This window comes from Megalobrama amblycephala, linkage group LG24 (genome assembly GCF_018812025.1).
Source record: "Megalobrama amblycephala isolate DHTTF-2021 linkage group LG24, ASM1881202v1, whole genome shotgun sequence".
Lineage (NCBI taxonomy): Eukaryota > Metazoa > Chordata > Actinopteri > Cypriniformes > Xenocyprididae > Megalobrama > Megalobrama amblycephala.
Genome location: NC_063067.1, coordinates 9,333,160 through 9,352,981, shown reverse-complemented (window position 1 = coordinate 9,352,981; position 19,822 = coordinate 9,333,160). Strand labels below are relative to the sequence as shown.

Genomic DNA, 19,822 nt, shown 5'->3' with positions numbered 1-19,822 from the left:
TTAATATTATAAAGCGACGAGAATATTTTTGGTGCGCCAAAAAAACCCAAAATAACAACTTATATAGTGATGGCCGATTTCAAAACACTGCTTCATGAAGCTTCGGAGCGTTATGAATCAGTGTATCGAATCATGATTCAGATTGCGTGTCAAATTGCCAAACTGCTGAAATCACATGACTTTGGTGGTCTGAACAGCTGATTCTACACACTGATTCATAACGCTCCGAAGCTTCCTGAAGCAGTGTTTTGAAATCGGCCATCACTACAAAAGTTGTTATTTTTATAAAGAGTACAGATATGGCACAATAGATATTCTTCTTGCGTCATTACCGATGACAAGTACCTCTGTCTAATCTTTGTTTAGCTGTTGAACGTTCTGTGACATCCACAATTTTATGATCTCTATACAGTCCAGCAGGGTGGAAACTGAATTGAGGGCATCTGGTGCAAGTGAAAGATAGAGTTGCATGTCTTCTGCACTTACTGGTGAAAGGAAATTGATTGATTACACCAGCATATATAGGTTAAATAACAGAGGACCCAAAATTAAATCTTGAGGTTATTCACTGCTGCTTTAAGGAGGATCTGAACCAGACAGGACCTGATAAACCAACCTGTTTCTGTAGTCGGTCGAACTGGGATCTTGTAAATAGTTAGCTGTAAATAGAAACAAAACAGAGTGCATGGTTTCATATTGTATTAAATTAAGTCTGGCATATAATAACATATGAACACATTTAACTAATTACCTAGAGCAGTGGTTCCCAAACTGGGGTACGCGTACCCCTGGGGGTACGTGAGGTGACAAAAGGGGGTACGCGAACAAAATGCTGAGAAGTTCATTTAATTCTACCTTAAAATAATATTAAAATCGAGCATCTATTTCTAACTGCCAAAATGTCATAAATCCAGTACATTTAATAAAATTACCTCATCATTTGCAGTCAAAAATGACTGTATCCACTATCCACACAAGCAGCACGCATATGATAGATTGTGTGCAGAATCTGCTGCCTTAAATTGCGCTAAATTAGGCTACTGTCGTTCTCGACAATGCACCTTTGTAAAAGTGGGGATTCAGCACTTACTCGCATGAAGAACAAATATAGACACACAGATAATGGATTAATTTCGATTTAAGACTCAAACTTCCTCCGATACAAAAACATACCTTGTGTGAGTTCTTGTGTTTAATGATGATAACGAGCAAGAACGCAATTGTTCCCAAATATCCACATGACTGCGAACGTGACATTATTATACAACAGGTCAAAAAATAAAACGTACATTTTAAACACAGTACTGTCAGTATTTACTCTATTTTGCAATGAAATAATAGTTCTAACGAAAACCACAGCAGAACTACAACACACGTCTGTGTTTCGCGAACAATTCTGCGGCTTTGAACGAATCGTGAGAGTCAATGATTCAGTGATTCATTCACAGCCACTTGCTTCGTTACTGAATGAATGACTCGATGACTCACTCATAAAAACAGTGACTTGCTGCCACCTACTGGCGGTTTTAGTTTAATATTTAAAAGTTTTACTTCGTTTTACCATCATTGCATATTTCTCTATTGAACATTTTTTTATTTAAAACATTATTTATTTTATAAAGTTATTCATAAAGGTAAAAAAATGCACTGGAAAATCAATTTAGGGGGCAAATATTGTCACTTAATGGTAAAGGTGTAACTGCAGTCGAAGTGGAAGAGAGGGGGTACGCAGAAGGATGGTAATCCCTTCAGGGGGTACTCCACGTTAAAAAGTTTGGGAACCACTGACCTAGAGAGTAAGGTGACATTGATACAACGTCAGGGGTTTTCCTGGGTCAAAAATGTACTTTGGTGGTAGAAGACAAACATGGCACAAATGAACTGCAAGCCCAGTACTGATCAATCCAAAATAACTGCAAAGACACAGTTTGAAATATTAACTTATCCTGTTCATGAAATAAAAAAATAATAATTCTCAGGACAGAATATATTAAAAAATGCTTAGAATTATTTTAGATTTAAAGGTCTGTAAATGTTTAGGTAAAAAGTCAGTGAGTGACTGATTTGAAAGGTTAGCAACACATAAGTAATAAGTAACACATTACACAGAAAAAGTGGCAGGTCTGTTATTATTTCGTATTTACACCAAGAAATAATGCACACAGATCATTTGACACATATCAGATAGTTTTGTTCTGTCCATTGAGGCTATCACTGTCAATCAAATTCAGTTGGGCATTTAAATACTGTAGTCAATTCAGAAACTTTGCAATGCATAGTTAACAGAATAAAAAATATATATTATAGCAAGCAAAGATCGCTGCTATTACTATAATCCCTGAAGCTGTCAATTACAATGCGAGGCACAAAGCTACTGGCTTAAAGGGTTAGTTCACCCAAAAATGAAAATAATGTCATTAATTACTCACCCTCATGCCGTTTCACAGCCGTAAGACCTTCGTTCATCTTCAGAACACAAATTAAGATATTTTAGTTGAAATGGCTCAGTGAGGCCTGCATTGCCAGCAATGACATTTCCTCTCTCAAGATCCATTAATGTACTAAAAACATATTTAAATCAGTTCATGTGAGTTCAGTGGTTCAACATAAATACTATAAAGCGACAAGAATATTTTTGGTGCGCCAAAAAAACAACAACAACAATATAACGACTTATATAGTGATGGCTGATTTCAAAATACTGCTTCACGAAGCTTCGGAGCGTTATGAATCTTTTGTGTCGAATTAGCGATTCAGAGCGTCAAAGTCACGTGAATCATGATTCGACACAAAAGATTCATAACGCTCCGAAACATTTATTATTTTTGTTAATTTTAATGTTAATTCGACAGCAGTCAAACAGACTAACATCAGTGTAACGCTGATTCAATGACATTACCATTATTTTGTTTTGTTGTTTTGTGTGTGTGTGTGTGTGTGTGTGTTAAAATCTCACTGTGTCAACATTATTTGTGGATGCAAACGTGATGTTGAACCAACACTGACAGTGTGGAGGGAACCAGTTTGTGACATTACGTACAAAACCACTGACAGTAAATCACAAATAAATTCTGATAAATTCTTCAAAAAAACAAGATTTCAAATAGAAACAAGATTATTTTTCTTACCCCATTGGCAGATAATTTTGTTTCATTTTTTATTTTTGTTTTCAGAAAACAATTTTTTTTTATGTTGTACATTTTATTTATCTAGTAAAAGCATCTGGATTTAAGAATTTTTTTTATATTTAGACTGGAAACGAGACAAAATACTAAATAAGAAAAGCATTTTTTGCAGTGTAGCTCCATCTGCTGGTCATCATGTGATACACATCATAGATGACGGAGCCTGAATGATATTCTCTCCTAAAATTCTCTCTCAAAAGCAAGATGTGTGCAGACTAGAGTCTGTATTGAAGCTCATGTGGGGATTTTGACAAGCTTCACAATGTGAACTCAATTACATTCATATCATTAAGTAACTAAATATAGTTTATTAACCAGGACTTATTTTAGTAAGAATCACAATGTGTAATTTAATGTAAAACAGCCTACTTTTCTTCAGTGGTCATGTAAACTGTGACCAATACATGGTTTTAACAAGGAGCTGAATGTTTGTGAGGAGAGCAGTCATCTTAATTCGTCAGTTCCTCTCCAAGTTCCTTTCCAAAAACGAAACCAAAATTGAAAGAGGCCTGAGTGATTCGCTTTAAAAAATGAAAGCGCGGTATCTTTTAATAGTTTTATGTCTGGTGTCTCATATAACTGTAACATTATCCTCAGTTGTTCTGGCTGTGATCGCGGCTGTCGCCTCTATAGGCCTATACATATACAACACTGAACCGGACGGTTTGCTGCCTTTTGACTCTAAACGTGAGTAAAACAGCAAAATAATTGATGGTATTTAGGCCCTATAGACGAGCTTGTTTGATTAAGTGTGGTACTGTTTGTTGTGGTAACAAAATGCAACATTGTTAAAATGTTTTGTGCTTGCTCGGTCATTTAGGGTGAATTCAGGTTGATTGAGAAACTTTTTCCTAGTCATCTTAATGGCAAAGAGTGTCCCAATCAGCCTGAATTCACCCTATAGTTCGACCTATAGTAGGCTATAAATTATCATTGCAAACTACAAACAATATTTTGACTTAACATATCTTCACATCTTTCAGGTTTGAAGGCAGATTTAAATGAATCTCTCTTTGGGCAGCACTTGTGTCTAATGTTGTTTTAAAAGCTGTATCATCATTTATGGCTGACAAAAACCCAAACAAACCGCTGGTCCTCTCTTTCCATGGGACAGCAGGAGATAGGGGAAAAAATGAATGCAAGAAATGTGTACGAAAAAGGGGAAGACAGCAAGCATGTTCATACATTTATTACCTCCCAGAGAACTACTAGAACTAGGCTACTATATAGAGGTTCATACTTAACATGAATGATGCATAATGTATAATTATTTAAAGGCCATGGCCAATAAAGTAAAGGCCATGCAATACACTAGTAATGACTGAAGTTTTACCAAATCCTTCAGAATGAATTACTAATTATTTGGATCAGTATTCTAAAGTGAAAAACATTATAACTCTCTAGTAACTACATTGGAGTCATTGTAAACTTTTGAGGTTTTTGTACAGTTTTGTACAGTAATTCTTGCTGATGTATATTGGTAACACTTAAGTAATTACTAGTGGGTTACCATGATCTTCACTTTACAATACTGATCCAAATAAGTAGTAGTACACTGTAAAAAAAATCCCAGTAAAATTTACGGTAAAAAACTGGCAGCTGTGGTTGCCAGAACTTTACCGTAAAAAATACAGTAGCAATGTAAAAAAAAAATCTGTTAAATTTACGGTAAAATAATGTATTTCATTAACTGATATAATGTTAATTTACCAACCTAATGAAGTACTAATATCTGTTTTGTACCTTTATAATACACTGACAGTCACCAAACACAGTGGCGATAAGAGTCACATGATGAATCAAAGTTCATCACAAGCTGAGGCGAACAATACTAATATATAGAAGGAGCACACAGTGTCATTCACACACACACTAAACACCATCATGGTAACATGCATGAAATTTTAAAAATGCAATAAACATTAATTTAACAACATTAGATATAACATAAAACCCTAATGTACATAACTGATTAGAAAAAAAAATGAGAAAAACTAAGAAGAAACAGAGTTATTTCAACGAAAATATATCAAATGTGAAGTGTCACGCAGGGAATTGTGGGAATGTCAATTTACGGTTTTTCAATTTTCAATGGTATTTTACCATAAAATTACATTAAATGTACCGTTAGATCTATTACAGTTATTCACTGTATATAGTACAGAAACTTTCTGTAAACCGATTGACAGTTTTTCACCGCAGCATTTTTATAGTCTTTTACTGTTAAAATCACGGTCATATTTTACAGTGTACCTTTAGAAGTATGTAGTAACTCTTAAGTTATTACTATCAAATACTTTACAAAAACCTTTTATTTACCAATAAAAATAGCATTAATGAAAGAAATGGGGAGGGATTAAATGAGACTCCAGTGTTGTTTCTTCATAATAATTAATTTTCAGCAATATTTTTTTATTCTGTTATGATAAAATTACTTTCAAATGCTATTTCTACACCATTTTAGAAGTTATTATAAGATATAATTTGTCATGTTATAAATGTGTCATAAAACCTCAGAAAAAGTGTCATTGTCAGATTCTTTTGGTGTGTCTAGTTTTTATGAGAAATTTGTCCAGCTAAGAACAGCAAAACAGCATGAGCTGGTTTAACTTTTTTCAGCTGGCTACAGTCTGCTTAAAAACTATTTTCACAACATTCTTATTTTAGGTGTGATTGTGTGATGCTTTCTGGGTTATTTGTATTTATTTGTTTATAGTACAAATTATCATTGCAAGCTACAATCAGTCTTTGACTTCACATATCTTCACATCTTTCAGGTTTGGAGAAAGATTTAAATGAATCTCTCTTTGGGCAGCACATCGCGTTTGATGTTGTACTAAAATCTCTATCATCATTTATGACCGACAGCAAACCAAACAAACCGCTGGTCCTCTCTTTCCATGGAAATACAGGAGTTGGGAAAAATTATGTCACTAAAATCATCGCAAGAAATGTGTACGAGAAAGGGGACAACAGCAAGCATTTTCACTTATTTGTACCTGGCAATTATTTTCCATATAAAGAGTATTCACCTGCCTACAGCGTAAGTAAATGACACATATTTCACTAAGAGCAGTCTTTTGTCTGCCAAAGCAGGTCAAACCCTAGATTGAGTTCTTTACAGAAAGTATACCTCAAATTTCTTATCTCAGACATTTTTCTTGATTTAAAGGGTTAGTTCACCCAAAAATGAAAATTTTGTCATTTATTACTCACCCTCATGCTGTTCCACACCCGTAAGACCTTCGTTAATCTTCGGAACACAAATTAAGATATTTTAGTTGAAATCCGATGGCTCAGTGAGGCCTGCATAGGGAACAATGACATTTCCTCTCTCAACATCCATAAAGGTACTAAAAACATATTTAAATCAGTTCATGTGAGTACAGTGGTTCAATATTAATATTACAAAGCGACGAGAATACTTTTGGTGCGCCAAAAAAACAAAATAAGGACTTCTTTAGTGATGGCCGATTTCAAAACACTGCTTCATGAAGCATCGGAGCACAAATGAATCAGTGTGTCGAATCATGATTCAGATCGTGTGTCAAACTGCCAACGGCTGAAATCACGTGACTTTGGCGCTCCGAACAGCAGATTCGATACACAGATTCACTGTGGTCCGATGCTTCCTGAAGCATTGTTTTGAAATCAGCCATCATTTTATAAGTCGTTATTTTGTTTTTTTGGCGCACCAAAAATATTCTCGTCGCTTTATAATATTAATATTGAACCACTGTACTCACATGAACTGATTTAAATATGTTTTTAGTACCTTTATGGATCTTGAGAGAGGAAATGTCATTACTCCCTATGCAGGCCTCACTGAGCCATCGGATTTCAACTAAAATATCTTAATTTGCATTCCAAAGATGAACGAAGGTCTTACAGGTGTGCAACGGCATGAGGGTGAGTAATAAATGACAGAATTTTTATTTTTGGGTGAACTAACCCGCATAAATCCAAACACAGTTTAGTGAGATTTTTTGCTTAAAAAAAATAAAAATAAATATTGAATCACTACCTTTTTTGCTGTTTTCTTTTCTTCTTCTTAGGCAGAATCTGATTGACACATTAGTCACATTCAGCATATAGTCACCATTCATGTGCATAATCAGTGTCAATGGTGACTGAGGCTGCCAGTTTTACAAAAACATATGGGTTTGGAACAACATGAGGGTTAAGATTTGTATCTGAAATAAACAATGAATAGAATTATATAGAAATATTTTACAATTAGTGCATTTAGTTCTATCTACCCACTTCATATTTTTCCAGTGGGGTCATATAAAAAAGAAAAATCACCAGGAAGTGAACAGCTCTCAGTATAACTCCTTAATAACCTACAACATTTTCACCCAATATAATGGTGGTATTGGGAGAAAACGATGTAGGTTCATAGAATATAATGCATGGCAACTACAATAGGTGTTACAAAACTGTATAAATCATATACTTAATATGAGAAATAATATAATAATATAAAAAAATCATAATGCGCCTGTGGGAGTGTTGCACATATAGAAGAAGTCTGTTGCTCTGTCTGACATTTGAATGTTCTTCAGGCACATCTAAAGAAATTGATTGTTAAAGAAGTATATTGGTTTCCCCGCTCCATGTTCATATTTGATGAATTGGACAAGATGAATCCTCAGCTGATCAACACCATTAAACCTTTTCTATACTACAATGCCCGTGTAGACGGAGTGTCATTCCGCAATGCAATCTTCATTTTTCTCAGGTAAATGAACTTTTAAATAAATTACATGTTAGTAAGGCAACATAAAAAGTAATTCTGTAAATAAATTCTTCCCAAAATAGTGACACAGTCCATGACAATGAGATTTTTGAGATGAGTTATGAGTTATCATTTACATACCCAGACAAGAATGCAGTTTACATTTCATGCACTTGAAATTTAAATGGGCTGTTTTGCTGCTGCTGTTTAAGCAATTTAAGAACTAAGTGCACTTGTGTTTATAAATATTTTTCTTTCTAATTATTCTTTTTAATTTTCTGTTTTTCACTGACTTGTATATAACACCCATAGCCTGCTTATTGGATTAATAAAAGTAAACACTTTTGGAAATATTTTTGGTCTATGCCTCTATCACCCTTGGCCCTTAATGGTTACAACATATTAGCTATATAAAATACAAATGTAGTGATAATGAAATACCTCTACTCCCCTAAAAGATTGATTTATTTATTGATTTATTTATAGTAATGCAGGTGGGAATGAGATTGCTGAAGTGGCTCAGGATTTCAGGAGAGAAGGCAAAGATCGGGAAGAGATCAAGATGAACAGCAAGGAACTGGAGACTAAAATCTCTCAAAGCATCATGAGTGGGAAAAGTATGGGATTTTTATTAAAGTATGTGCATATGTGTTTAGCTACATAAGTTTGTTTATAACAAGACTCTTTTTTTCTTGTATCAATTAAATGATGAATGTATTTTTTTCCGAACATTATATACTGGTTTAATTAATGGTTGGTTCTTAAAGCTGCAGTCTGTAAGTTTTGCCTCTTTGTCGCCATCTCTGTTCGAAACCTGCAATTGTAGTTATTTGCAATATCATCTTTATGCAATCACAGATTGTAGTCTTGGAAGTATGAATAAAAAAACAACAATATCATCTAAACAAGTAACAAATCTGCCACTTTTGTTCTGACCAACTGAGGAAAAAAGCATTACAATAAATCACGCTACCAATGGTGATTAAATCTAACAATTGCTTAGCTCATATCACATCAATCCATGCAAATTATTATTATTGTTATTCTTTGTTCTCAAATTGTTAATGTTAAAAACATCAGCATTGCGTGACTATGTGTATTTAGTGTGTATTAGTGTTACCTGTAGATCTCAATTTCTATACAGTCTAATCTCTAACGTTAATTTGTCATATCATACAATATGGCATCAAAATGATAAGATGAATTATTCCAGCTTCTTTGAGAAAAGGCTATAAATGATCCGTCACCTGCAGCATCCTCACATATAGCCTACTAGCTGGGACTCATTTTTTATGTAAACAGACGCAATGACGAACGGCGGCATGCTCGAATTTCCCGCGGAAACCTACCAGCACCACCCAAATTATAAAACATCATTATACCGTTGTGAAACATTCTACGGTCAGGAGATAGTTTTGAACACTGGCTGGTTATGTACGTGCTCAAATTTATTTTGGATCATTTTTAACCAAAAAAGAAGTTACAGACTGCAGCTTTAAACAATTACATTTGGTTAATCCATTCCTGAATATGTTCCTCTAGAAATATAATTCCTTTAACTTTTTGGTGTATATCTTTTCAGCAGGTGGATTCGCACAATCCATTCTAATAGATCATCATCTGGTTGATCACTTTATTCCTTTCCTACCTCTGGAGCTGGAGCATGTGCGTCAGTGTGTCCTGGCTGAGATGGTCCATCTGAAGATAAAACAAAACTTTGATTTGGCAAATGAAGTGGCCCAAGAATTGTTTTACTCCTCTAAAGAAGAGAAAATCTTTGCAGATAAAGGCTGTAAGTCAGTCACCACGAAGTTGCAGTTCAAGATTGATAATTAGATGAACAGCTTCTCTTGCGCCATCTTATCTTCCTATACCATCTATTCCTTTCCCCTCATCTTTTTAGCTCTTCCACTGTTTTTTTCCAGCTCAATATTACCCTTCCTCTATCCTCTCCAAAACCTCTCACTCTTACACCTTTTCCTTTTCCCATTCTTCTTCTTTTTTTGTTTTGTTTTGCTTTTTCCCTTTTAACAGAGTTTTGTTTGGAAAAATGGTGCACAAATGATTGTCATTGTGACCAATAAAAAGAAACTGTTTTTTCTTGATATATTAAAGTTTTGGTAGGCTGTATGAATGTATTGTGAAAACATTTGAGAATTTTGTGCAGATGTGTTTAGAAAAAATAATGGAATTCGTAATTTGCATGAAATTAAGGAAAATTTCACTGTGTTAACTGTTTTGAGAACAGTGAACTGAGTTTGGAGAAAAACGTATTGAGAAAAACTGTAATAGGCCACTCTTTCTCTTGAGTTATTAAAAAGTGAAAATTATGTTTGTTTTTTGTTTTTTTTGCTTGAATCTGTTTGATTCCATCCAGTCTGTTTAGCTCTTGGATCCACAATCTTTAGTCCTACAAGCTTCAACACACCTTGATAGAGAAACTGTCACGATCCCAGTCATTTGGTCCCTTGTTGTGTAAAGGACTTTCATATTGAAGTGAATCCTATTGTTTCTTTGTTCACTTCCTGTGTTTAGTTCCTGTTTTCTTTGCCTACCTTGTTTGTCACCATTGCTACCCTCATTTGTTTCCATGGCTACTCATTGCCTACACCTGTTCCTCATCAGCCCCTTACCTTGTGTATTTACACCCCAGGGTTTACTGCGTTCTTTGTCAAGTCTTGTTCCTATGGATGTTATGTTTGGTGCACTTATTCTGTTCCTGGTTCTCTGGTCTTTGTGTGTATGTTTATTTTTGTCAAAAAAAAAAAAAAAAACTCACTGCATTTGGATCCAGCTTTCTTTAGTTTTTTTCCTTTCCTTTGTTTTTGAGTTCACACTACGTTATAGAAGACTCAAACAAAATACAGACTCAATCCAAGGAAATTTTGTTCTTTCGGCAAGGTATCAGTACCAAAGTCATAGAGGATTGCACTGTTCAGTTCTGTGCCCTTGCTAACTGTATAAACTGGAAAGATGCAGTTTTGAAGGACTTGTTTTGTCATCGCTTATGAGCCCATAAATTAGGGCTGCACGATATATCGCATGAGATTGTCACGTGCATTTCGTCAGTAAAGCCGGTTCCCTGATTACCGCTAAATCGCCATCACCTGCTTTCAAATGGAGCGGCATTTAGACAGAACCGTAGATCATTGAAAAGCCACGCAATATCGCGTTCATATCGCAGATGAATCGCCTTCGATAATGAACGCGATATTGCGTGGCTTTTCAGTGAGCTACGGCTCTGTCTATTAAATGCCGCTCCATTTGAAAGCAGGTGATGGCGATTTAGCGGTAATCAGGGAACCGGCATTACTGACGAAATGCGCGTGACAATCTCATGCGATATATCGTGCAGCCCTACCATAAATCACTCATGCCTAAAAAAATGACCTTAACTTAAAACAATACATAAACTGCCTGCTTATCTTATGTGTTTGGGCCGCACACATCTACAGCTTTTTTTACCAAACATTTTTGATATGGGGCCTGCGCCCCATTAAGCCTGGAACACACTGGCCATCAGGCAGTTTTTGTTCGTCGGCTGACTAAGTTTTCTCAGTGTGTTCCGCACCGGTGTTGGAGCTCGTCGGTCAGTCGGGCCATCTGATCATTCTGGGGTGCGTTTCCCGAAAGCATCGTTGGTAAACCATGGTCGTAACTCCCATTGAACTCTATTGGTAACGACCGAACTTGCGACCATAGTTCGCTTCGGGAAACACGTCCCTGATTGGCTGTTCAGCTATTGCCACCTGCTGGTACGGAAAGGCATTTCATCTCACGCAGGCACAGAACGGACGTGCTACTTGACGCTCGGGTGTCAAGAGTCGGTTTGGTGTGTCAGGGCAACTTTGGACCCAGACGCTGACGACATGAGCCAACCCCGTAGTTTGCTTTCGTCGCCACTAGTTCATCGGCGTCGACTTGGTGTGTTCCGGGCTTTACCCATGAAAGGCCAGAAACCTTACTCCTCATTTCTGTGGGACAGGCCTCAGCCAAGAACCCCAAGAACAGAGCTGTAAGTAGGAGCGCAATCCTTCATAGGCTGGACCGTACATAAAACAAACCTAAAATAATTAGAAACAGAAGTATTTGTTTTATTTGAAATATTTCATGATTATAATTTTGGATTTATTTACACATCTTTACCCTTCACTTTTGTTTATTATTATGTAGGCTATTTATTAGAAATTATATATATATTTTTTACACACTTTATCTATTTACATACGATACCTGTCTTTATTTTATTACAGCAGCTATCACACTGTAGGCCAAGACCGGTTGCCCACTGAAGCTAAGCAGGGTTGAGTGTGCGGACCTGGATGGGAGACTCCTGGGAAAACTATGGCTGCTGTCTCATGATTCAGGTGGATGCTGCACATTGGTGGTTGAGGAGATTCCCCTCTTCCATATATGTAAATTGCTTTGAGTACCCGAAAATCATTATATGTTGATGGTGGATGTGCTCTTGGTGGATCCAAGAATCAGGAATTAAGGTGAAGAATTAAGAGTGAAACCATCAGGAACCCTTTAGTCTCCAGTGCCACCATTTCTAACTGGAGTTTCCAGAAGTATAAGGTGTCAGGATCTCAGAGACTTTGATATGGTGAATGATCTCCACTTAATAAGAATCACAAGCTGAAGTGTTGTGAAATATGTGAAGACTTTGTAGACAGCCTATCTGTCTGAAGGCTTTATAGACAGTTAGGCTGAGAGTGACTCTTAACTAAGGGACCAGGAAGAATTCTCTTGAGATTAAAGAATAATTTAAGAATAAACATAGGAGTATGTTGGTTACTGGCATCCATATTTTATTTTATTTTATTTTATTATTATTTTTTTTTTTTTTTTTTTTTTGCATGACAGCTTTCTTCCAGAAAACAAGAAAAATATCTTGTATCATTTTACATATCTAGTAAAAGAATCTGAATTTACCAATTGTTAGACTGGAAGCAAGACATAATACCAAATAAGAAAAGCATTTTTTGTAGTGTAGCTCCATCTGCTGGTCATCATGTGATACACATCATTGATGACGGAGCCTGAATGATATTCTATCCTAAAATTCTCTCTCAAAAGCAAGATGTGTGCAGACTAGAGTCTGTGTTGAAGCTCATATGGGGATTTTGACGATTTGCCAGCCTCGAAGCCTACATAAACATAAAGAATTGAATCAAACACACGCAAGCTTCACATTGTGAACTTGCATGTTTATATCATTAAATAACTTATTAACCAGGACGTATTACCCCGTTTTAGTAAGAATCACAATGTGTGATTTATTGTAAAAAAAAAAAAAAACAGCCTACACTTCTTCAGTGTTCATGTAAACTGTGACCAGTACATGGTTTTAACAAGGAACTTAATGTTTGCTGAAGGAGAGCAGTTTCACTCATCTTAATTCGTCAGTTCCTCTCCAAGTTCCTTTCCAAAAAACGAAACCAAGACTGAAAGAGGCCTGACTGATTGGCTTTCAAAATGAAAGCGAGGCATGTTTTAATAGTTTTATTTCTGGTGTCTAATATAACATTATCTTCAGGTTTTCTGGGTGTGCTCGCGGCTGCTGCATCTTACGTGTTTAAAAGATTTATTGAACGGGACGGTTTGCTGCCCTTTGACTCTAAACGTGAGTAAAACCTCAAAATAATTGATCGTATTTGGGCTTATAGACGAGTTTCTTTGATCAAGTGTGGTACTGTTAAGTGTGGTAACAAAATGCAACGTTGTTAAAATGCTTTATGCTTGCTTATTATAGAATATTTAGTATAAATTATCATTGCAAACTACAAACAATATTTTGACTTCACATATCTTCACATCTTTCAGGTTTGAAGGCAGATTTAAATGAATCTCTCTTTGGGCAGCACATTGTGTATGATGTTGTATTAAAATCTGTAACATCATTTATGACTGACAAAAACCCAAACAAACCGCTGGTCCTCTCTTTCCATGGGACAGCAGGAGTTGGGAAAAACCATGTTGCTAAAATCATTGCAAGAAATGTGTACAAAAAAGGGGAAAACAGCAAGCATATTCACACATTTATATCTGAGCATCATTTCCCACACAAAGAGAAGTCAGATCTATACAGCGTAAGTAAATAATGCATATTCCAATAAAATGAGTTTAGTTCAACAGGTAGGCCTAACTGTGACTATTAGTCTTAACTGTGGTATTTGTAGGCTTTAACTAATCCTCTAACTGGGATTTGCATGTTCTGTATATTCAGTCACAGCTAAAGCAGTGGATTCATGGAAATGTATCAAGGTTTCCCCACTCCATGTTCATATTTGATGAAATGGACAAGATGAATCCTCAGCTGATCGACGTCATTAAACCTTTTCTAGACTACAATGCCCGTGTTGATGGAGTGTCATTCCGCAATGCAATCTTCATTTTTCTCAGGTAAAAAATGTAATTGTTAGATTCAAGCAGAGTGGTAATTAAATATAACTCCCCAAAGATTAACCAAACTAATGAGAAACTGTTTATTTATAGTAATGCAGGTGGGAGTTTGATTGCTGACATGGCTCTGGATTTCTGGATAGAAGGCAAAGATCGGGAAGAGCTGTGGATGAATAGCAAAGAACTGGAGACTAAAATCTCTCAAAACATCTTCAATGATAAGGGTATTGAAAGAGAATTGAAATACACTACAGTATATTGCCAAAAGTTTTGGGACGCCTGCCTTTACGTGCACATGAACTTTAATGACATCCCATTCTTAATCCGAAGGGTTTAATATGGAGTTGGCCCACTCTTTGCAGCTATAACAGCGTCAACTCTTCTGGGAAGGCTTTCCACAAGGTTTAGGAGTGTGTTTATGGGAATTATTGAACATTCTTCAAGAAGCGCATTTGTGAGGTCAGGCACTGATGTTGGTGAGAAGTCTGGCTCACAGTCTCCGCTCTAATTCATCCCAAAGGTGTTCTATCGGGTTGAGGTCAGGACTCTGTGCAGGCTAGTAAAGTTCCTCCACCCCAAACTCGCTCATCCATGTCTTTATGGACCTTGCTTTGTGCACTGGTGCACAGTCATATTGGAACAGGAAGGGGTCATCCCCAAACTGTTCCCACAAAGTTGGGAGCATGAAATTGTCCAAAATGTCTTGGTATGCTGAAGCATTAAGAGTTTCTTTCACTGGAACTAAGGGGCCAAGCCCAACCCCTGAAAAACAACCCCACATAAACCCCTTCCACCAAACTTTACACTTGGCAAAATGCAGTGAGGTAAGTACTGTTCTCCTGGCAACCTCCAAACCCAGACTCATCCATCGGGTTGCCACACAGAGAAGCGTGATTCGTCACTCCAGAGAACACGTCTCCACTGCTCTAGAGTCCAGTGGTGGTGTGCTTTACACCACTGCATCCAACACTTTGCATTGCACTTGGTGATGTAAGGCTTGGATGCAGCTGCTCGGCCATGGAAACCCATTCCATGAAGCTCTCTACGCACTGTTCTTGAGCTAATCTGAAGGCCACATGAAGTTTGGAGGTCTATAGCTATTAACTCTGCAGAAAGTTGGTGACTTCTGCGCACTGTGCACCTCAGCTGACCCCGCTCTGTGATTTTAGGTGGCCTACCACTTCATGACTGAGTTGCTGTTGTTCCCAATTGCTTCCACTTTGTTATGATACCACTAACAGTTGACCATGGAATATTTAGTAGTCAGGAAATTTCACAAATGGACTTATTGCACAGGTGGCAACCTATCACGTTACCACGCTTGAATTCACTGAGCTCCTGAGAGCGACCCATTCTTTCACAAATGTTGGTAGAAGCAGTCTGCATGCCTAGGTGCTTGATTTTATACACCTGTGGCCATGGAAGTGATTGGAACACCTGAATTCAATGATTTGGAGGAGTGTCCAATACTTTTGGCAATATAGTGTATATTTTCTGATCTATATATTTTTTAAAATATATTTTAATTATTTTTTTTTTTAAATATGTTTTTTATAAGTTTTATATGTGAAAGGTGAATTATATATAAAAGTAATATATATATATATAGAGCTGATGTGACGGTTAAGGAAGCTTTATCTTCAGAGCTCACAAAATGCCCAATTCTACCTTCAGATCTCAGACCTATTATAACTTACATTTGTAAGAAATGGCAAGCTGAATTGGATAAATGTACAACAAACAAACTTTACAAAATCAATCTTATGGTTGGTGAAAACGTCCAATTTGTATGTGTCAAAGTAACATCCACATGGATGGCAGGATCCAAGGTTTCCCAGCAAAACATTGCCCAAAGCATCACACTGCCTCCGCCGGCTTGCCTTCTTCCCATAGTGCATCCTGGTGCCATGTGTTCCCCAGGTAGGCGACGCACACGCACCCGGCCATCCACACAATGTTAAAGAAAACATGATTCATCAGACCAGGCCACCTTCTTCCATTGCTCCGTGGTCCAGTTCTGATGCTCACATGTCCACTGTTGGCTCTTTCGGCGGTGGACAGGTGTCAGCATGGGCACCCTGACTGGTCTGCAGCTATGCAGCCCCATACGCAACAAACTGTGATGCACTGTGTATTCTGACACCTTTCTATCAGATCCAGCATTAACTTCTTGAGCAGTTTGAGCTACAGAAGCTCGTCTGTTGGATCGGACCACACCGGCCAGCCTTCACTCCCCACGTGCATTAGTGAGCCTTGGCCGTCCATGACCCTGTCGCCGGTACACCACTGTTCCTTCCTTGGACCACTTTTGATAGATACTGACCACTGCATCCCAGAAGAGATGCAGTTTTGGAGATGCTCTGACCCAGTCATCTAGCCATCTGAATTTGGTCCTTGTCAAACTTACTCAAATCCTTACGCTTGCCCATTTTTCCTACTTCTAACACATCAACTTTGAGGACAAAATGTTCACTTAATTTATCCCACCCACTAACAGGTGCCGTGATGAAGAGACAATCAGTGTTATTCACTTCACCTGTCAGTTGTCATCATGTTATGCCTGATCAGTGTATATTGATTCATTACGACCTTCTAGGGTCATGGGGTTGGAGCCTGTCCCAGTTTCGTAGGCCAGAGGCAGAGGAAAGCACCCTCAGCCAGGGCTAGAACAGGGAACCTTCTTGCTGTGAGGCAACTGCTCTAACCACTGAGCCGATTTCCCTGGTTACAAGCTTCTATTTCATATATGTAATGTGTTCTTTTACATTTTACAGGTGGATTTCTGCACTCCAGTCTAATAGATCATCATCTGATTGATCACTATGTTCCTTTCCTACCTCTGGAGCTGAAGCATGTGCGTCAGTGTGTCCTGGCTGAGATGGTCCATCTGAACATGAAGCGAGATAATGATCTGGCAGATAAAGTGGCCAGAGAAATGCCCTTCTACCCTGAAGAAGAGAAAATCTTTGCTGTTAAAGGCTGCAAGTCTGTCAGACAGAAACTGGCACTGTATGATGATGAATAGATAAAAGCAGCACTTGTTATTCACTTTTATTCTACTGTTGCTGTTTTAAATCTTTATGTGAACAGCAATGAAGTATTACTTGACTTTTCACCTTTACTTTTGATTATGAGTATTCAAGTGTTGGTGATGTTGTGCCTTGATTAGTCTGCAGCCTGTATTTAATACTCTTCTTCTTAAGGGAATACTGTGAATTACAGTTTTTAATCAGTCAATCTGACACATTTCTCTAAATTAATGTAGTTGCTCTCAAAACAATTAATACAGCAAACTAAACACTTTTATGTTCAGTATTCACTGCATAATGAAGCACTGCAGTTTATTCTAGTAATGCATTTATCAAAAATAAATATGAACCTTAACCCAAAACTACAATGTGATTTGATAAATTCAGCCATAGATGCATAAATACATGAATGAAAGTATGTTTTTCATGTTCTTTAATCGTGTTCTTCAAAGTTAAGTTGTATAACAATGAGTTTTCTCCCCAACATATAAAATAAATACATTTACGGCAATCATTGAATCAAATTAACTATAGATCTTGCCTCTCATTTACATCTGGTCAAAGAATTTCATCAGCATCACAGCATATATTTTTACAGGTCATGCATTATGGGAAACATGGGCGGTTCTAGGATTTGATCTTCAGGGGGGCTCAGGCCTTCTGATGCGGCTTTCAATCACAATACACTGTGAAAGAGAACTTGCGCGCTGTCAGTCAGGGGTGCGTTTACCAAAGCAAACTATGGTCACAAGTTCTGTCATTGCCAATAGAGTTCAAAGGGACTCGCGACCATAATTTACTAACGATGCTTTCGGGAAACGCACCCCAGATTTTTTCACACACCTGAAGCACAGCGTGCGAGTTTTCTTTCACAGCGTCTTGTGATTGAATGGCTTAAAGTCATGAATGTTTAAACTGACAATACTTAACACTTGAAAACGATAAACTTTCTTGAGGAAGCGGCACTATCCAGATCATTCAGATAGGTGATTATAGATTTAGGGGGGCTGAGTAAGTAAGTAAGTATATTTTATTTATAGAGCACATTTAAATTCAGCTTACACTGACCAAAGTGCTGTACAAAACAATCATAAAATACAATAAAATATAAAATGAAATAAAATAAAATTAACAAAGAAAACAATTACTAATCCATAATTTAATAATCGGGAAAGGCTAAGGAAAAAATATAGGTCTTAAGTCTTGCTTTAAAAGCAAAAGATAGAGGAAGCACTCTTAATGTCAGGTGGCAGCTCATTCCATAACTGTGGAGCAGCAACTGCAAAGGCTCTGTCACCTTTCGATTTTAGACGTGACCGTGGGACATGCAAGAGAGCTTTATTGGCAGATCTGAGGGACCTAGGAGCTGAGTTCAAATAAATAAGATCAGAGATATAGGATGGTGCTTTTTCAAAACAATCAGCAAAATTTTAAATTGAATTGTAAAAAAGACAGGAAGCGGTGAAGAGAATCTCAAATTGGAGTGATATGATCACGCTTTTTTTTTTTTTTTTTTGCACTAGTTAACAGTCTAGCTGCTGCATTCTGGACCATCTGCAAAATGCCAATGAAGATTGAGGAAGGCCAAGGTACAGCGAATTACAATAGTCCAGCCATGATATGATAAATGCATGAATAACTTTCTCCAAATCTTGAAAGGAAAGTGTTGATTTAAGTCTGGAAATGATTCTCAATTGATAGTAGCTGTTTTTAACAACTGAGCTAATTTGTTCTTCAAGACAAAGCTCATGAGTCAAAGATAACACCTACATTTTTTTTGTGGCTGAGACAACAGATAGGGGGACTAAAGCCCACCTAAAATGGCCAAGAACCACCCCTGGTGGGAAAAAAAGCTGTGAATGCAGGATCCATCCTTGTGTCTGAACTTCTTCACAGGCCTCAAGAAGGCTTACTTGGTTGTAAGTGTTGCGATCATATACTTTCCATCTCCAAGAGGAAAATATGCTGGAAAGAACACCATCCTGAAATGTGGATGATGCTCAAACCACACTTGCACCAGTGCTGTATGGTGAAATTGGACAGTTTCCCAAACAACTACACAATTTCATTGAGGGAGTTTAAAAAATGTAGGAGCCTTTCTGTGTTGTGTGGCCTCAAGACAGTGTTGTGTGCCACACCATCAGTGGATTGCGGCACACGTTGTGGACGTTGACTGTGGCACGATGTTTATATTGGGCTGAACTCTCTGTCCAGCTTCTCTCAAGGAAAGACCATAATTTATGACATGGTAAATTAGGTTGGTTCTGACCCTATTCTTCTACCTCCTTCTCCCTCCTCCCTCCTGCTCTCCCCTTTCCCTCTGTCCATGTCTTCTTATATTTTCTTATCTTGCTTTTTCCACTAATACCATTGCATTCCACTTTACCCATCCCTTCTCCCTCAACTCCTCATCGTACATCCTCAGCTCGTTTAACTTCTCCTACATCCTCACCTCTTCTTGTTCC

General features: G+C 37.3%; 2 protein-coding genes across 3 annotated transcripts; both read left to right on the top strand.

Moving 5' to 3' along the window:
• Positions 1–3,641: 3,641 nt before the first annotated feature.
• On the top strand, positions 3,642–10,253 carry LOC125260607 (torsin-1A-like). 2 transcript variants are annotated; one of them, XM_048179065.1, is made up of 5 exons: positions 3,642–3,872; positions 5,963–6,228; positions 7,751–7,926; positions 8,410–8,540; positions 9,506–10,253. In XM_048179065.1, exons 1-5 carry the CDS (start codon positions 3,716–3,718, stop codon positions 9,757–9,759), a joined length of 984 nt encoding a protein of 327 aa, XP_048035022.1. In that variant the 5' UTR covers positions 3,642–3,715; the 3' UTR covers positions 9,760–10,253. The 2 variants fall into 2 exon arrangements, with proteins under 2 accessions (XP_048035022.1, XP_048035023.1); XM_048179066.1 differs by having other exon boundaries at positions 8,410–8,559; positions 9,506–9,693.
• Positions 10,254–13,316: 3,063 nt separating this feature from the next.
• Positions 13,317–17,881, top strand: LOC125260533 (torsin-1A-like). Its single transcript, XM_048178941.1, has 5 exons — positions 13,317–13,549; positions 13,750–14,015; positions 14,153–14,328; positions 14,422–14,552; positions 17,103–17,881. The coding sequence occupies exons 1-5, from the start codon at positions 13,402–13,404 to the stop codon at positions 17,351–17,353; spliced, it is 972 nt and encodes a 323-aa protein (XP_048034898.1). The 5' UTR covers positions 13,317–13,401; the 3' UTR covers positions 17,354–17,881.
• Positions 17,882–19,822: the final 1,941 nt, after the last annotated feature.

Excerpts from the sequence above, each read along its gene's own strand:
- LOC125260533 (XM_048178941.1), top strand. The coding sequence starts at position 13,402 with ATGAAAGCGAGGCATGTTTTAATAGTTTTATTTCTGGTGTCTAATATA. Across the intron at positions 14,016-14,152 it reads AGAAGTCAGATCTATACAGC|TCACAGCTAAAGCAGTGGAT; the intron begins GTAAGTAAATAA and ends CTGTATATTCAG. Across the intron at positions 14,553-17,102 it reads AAACATCTTCAATGATAAGG|GTGGATTTCTGCACTCCAGT; the intron begins GTATTGAAAGAG and ends TACATTTTACAG.
- LOC125260607 (XM_048179065.1), top strand. The coding sequence starts at position 3,716 with ATGAAAGCGCGGTATCTTTTAATAGTTTTATGTCTGGTGTCTCATATA. Across the intron at positions 3,873-5,962 it reads GCTGCCTTTTGACTCTAAAC|GTTTGGAGAAAGATTTAAAT; the intron begins GTGAGTAAAACA and ends CACATCTTTCAG. Across the intron at positions 8,541-9,505 it reads AAGCATCATGAGTGGGAAAA|CAGGTGGATTCGCACAATCC; the intron begins GTATGGGATTTT and ends ATATCTTTTCAG.